The sequence below is a fragment of the Ylistrum balloti genome, unplaced genomic scaffold, assembly GCF_031769215.1.
Source record: "Ylistrum balloti isolate Yb309-2 unplaced genomic scaffold, AGI_CSIRO_Ybal_v1 Utg370708, whole genome shotgun sequence".
NCBI lineage: Eukaryota > Metazoa > Mollusca > Bivalvia > Pectinida > Pectinidae > Ylistrum > Ylistrum balloti.
Window position 1 is genome coordinate 237382 of NW_026782424.1, and position 2731 is coordinate 240112.

The window sequence follows — 2731 nt, forward strand, 5'->3', positions numbered from 1 at the left end:
ACAAGTTGCTTATCTCAGGTGACCTTCAAGGCCGCTAGGCCTCCTGTTCTTGTTGGTCATTTATATGTTAATATTTGGGTACTAATGATGTAAAAATCGAGACAGTATTTGGCCAAGTAGCAGTGACGTTTTGAGACTGGCTCATTTCTCTACGGTATTCTGTTAGTCCCCTTTATCAACTATGGTATGAATCTCCAAGAAACATCGTGACAAGACCTGCATGGCCAAGATATCTGAATTGAGATTTGCCCTTCCTCAGTGGATTGCAAAATATGACATTGATGACGTCAATTATTCTCAAAGACGTCTATATCTTTGTATCGCATTTCATATATAAACTACTGAGAATGTCATTTGTCTGTCCATAGATGTTTTTCTCAAGATTAACGATATCATCAAAGATATTTTTTTTTCAAAAATATCCTGAGAGAACCAAGAACGAATGTTTTTATTCAATTTTACTGAAGTACAGGTAGGAACAAACGCTAGTTTGTCTGTTCAAATAAAACCAAGTGGATAAGCAATTGACCCGGAACCAACGCCTGAGACTGAATTAGCGGTCGTAGAGGTCGTTGGTGGCTTTGAAGTTGTGGTAGAGGTTGTTGGTGGCTTTGAAGTTGTGGTAGAGGTCGTTGTTGACGTTGGGTTTGTGGTAGAGGTCGTTGCTGATGTTGGAGTTCCGGTAGAGGTCATTGTTGACGTTGGAGTTTCGGTAGAGGTCGTTGTTGACGTTGGAGTTCCGGTAGAGGTCGTTGTTGATGTTGGAATTTCGGTAGAGGTCGTTGTTGATGTTGGAGTTTCGGTAGAGGTCGTTGTTGATGTTGGAGTTCCGGTAGAGGTCGTTGTTGATGTTGGAATTTCGGTAGAGGTCGTTGTTGACGTTGGTGTTTCGGTAGAGGTCGTTGTTGACGTTGGGTTTGTGGTAGAGGTCGTTGTTGACGTTTGAGTTGTGGTAGAGGTCGTTCTTGATGTTGGAGTTCCGGTAGAGGTCGTTGTTGATGTTGGAGTTTCAGTAGAGGTCGTTGTTGATGTTGGAATTTCGGTAGAGGTCGTTGTTGACGTTGGGTTTGTGGTAGAGGTCGTTGTTGACGTTTGAGTTGTGGTAGAGGTCGTTGTTGATGTTGGAGTTGTGGTAGATGTCGTTGTTAACGTTGGAGTTCCGGTAGAGGTCGTTGTTGATGTTGGAGTTCCGGTAGAGGTCGTTGTTGATGTTGGAGTTGTGGTAGATGTCGTTGTTAACGTTGGAGTTCCGGTAGAGGTCGTTGTTGATGTTGGTGTTTCGGTAGAGGTCGTTGTTGATGTTGGAGTTTCAGTAGAGGTCGTTGTTGACGTTGGAGTTTCGGTAGAGGTCGTTGTTGATGTTGGAGTTGTGGTAGATGTCGTTGTTGATGTTGGAGTTGTGGTAGATGTCGTTGTTAACGTTGGAGTTCCGGTAGAGGTCGTTGTTGATGTTGGAGTTTCAGTAGAGGTCGTTGTTGACGTTGGAGTTCCGGTAGAGGTCGTTGTTGACGTTGGTGTTTCGGTAGAGGTCGTTGTTGACGTTGGGTTTGTGGTAGAGGTCGTTGTTAACGTTTGAGTTGTGGTAGAGGTCGTTGGTGGCTTTGAAGTTGTGGTAGAGGTCGTTGTTGATGTTGGAGTTGTGGTAGATGTCGTTGTTAACGTTGGAGTTGGTAGATGTTGATGTTGGAGTTCCGGTAACGTTGTTGATGTTGGTGTTTCGGTAGAGGTCGTTGTTGATGTTGGAGTTTCAGTAGAGGTCGTTGTTGACGTTGGAGTTCCGGTAGAGGTCGTTGTTGATGTTGGAGTTGTGGTAGATGTCGTTGTTAACGTTGGAGTTCCGGTAGAGGTCGTTGTTGATGTTGGAGTTTCAGTAGAGGTCGTTGTTGACGTTGGGTTTGTGGTAGAGGTCGTTGTTGATGTTGGAGTTGTGGTAGATGTCGTTGTTAACGTTGGAGTTCCGGTAGAGGTCGTTGTTGATGTTGGAGTTTCAGTAGAGGTCGTTGTTGACGTTGGGTTTGTGGTAGAGGTCGTTGTTGATGTTGGAGTTGTGGTAGATGTCGTTGTTAACGTTGGAGTTCCGGTAGAGGTCGTTGTTGACGTTGGAGTTTCGGTAGAGGTCGTTGTTGATGTTGGAGTTTCAGTAGAGGTCGTTGCTGACATGTAATCCGTCGTTGTAGTTACTGATTCCGAATCAGAATTAATAAAAAGAGTGAATAGAAATTGTACAAATATGCATATAATCATTTAGTACATTTTCACGTTAGTTAGCATTTAGTACATGCACCAGCGGACGGGAGAAGTAATATTCATTCTTTAGAAGAATTTTTTATGAAGAAATAATATTATTTTGACAAACTGTTTGTGAAGTAAATGCGTGAATATCATCCATCTAATTTAAATACAAATCAAGTAATTTTTTTCTAGGCAATAACATTGCGAGCTTTGCCCAGTACGAGTGAAAGATACAAAACATATTAGACACACGAGTGAATTATATTTGTTATTACTGAAGATACTATTAGAAATTCTAAGACTACTCACTCAGTACGCTGCAAAATATAGTCCCTTTTTAACAAATCATTAAAAGATGTAAACACAAAAATAAAAATTCAATGAAAATTTGTTTTCATATTCACATAAAAGATGTTCGAGAGAGTATAATCTGTGACAAGTTACTACGCGACTGAAAATAAGGCGGCAACCTACAGTTTTTCGCTGTTGATGACACGAA

General features: G+C 41.7%; 1 protein-coding gene across 1 annotated transcript; it reads right to left on the reverse strand.

The window, feature by feature from the left end:
* Positions 1-498: 498 nt before the first annotated feature.
* On the reverse strand, positions 499-2244 carry LOC132557706 (mucin-2-like). Its single transcript, XM_060222225.1, has one exon. The coding sequence runs from the start codon at positions 2242-2244 to the stop codon at positions 499-501; it is 1746 nt and encodes a 581-aa protein (XP_060078208.1).
* Between the last annotated feature and the right edge of the window lie 487 nt (positions 2245-2731).

Bases quoted from the DNA above. Each gene is read 5' to 3' on its own strand.
- LOC132557706 (XM_060222225.1), bottom strand. From the start codon at position 2,244: ATGATTATATGCATATTTGTACAATTTCTATTCACTCTTTTTATTAAT.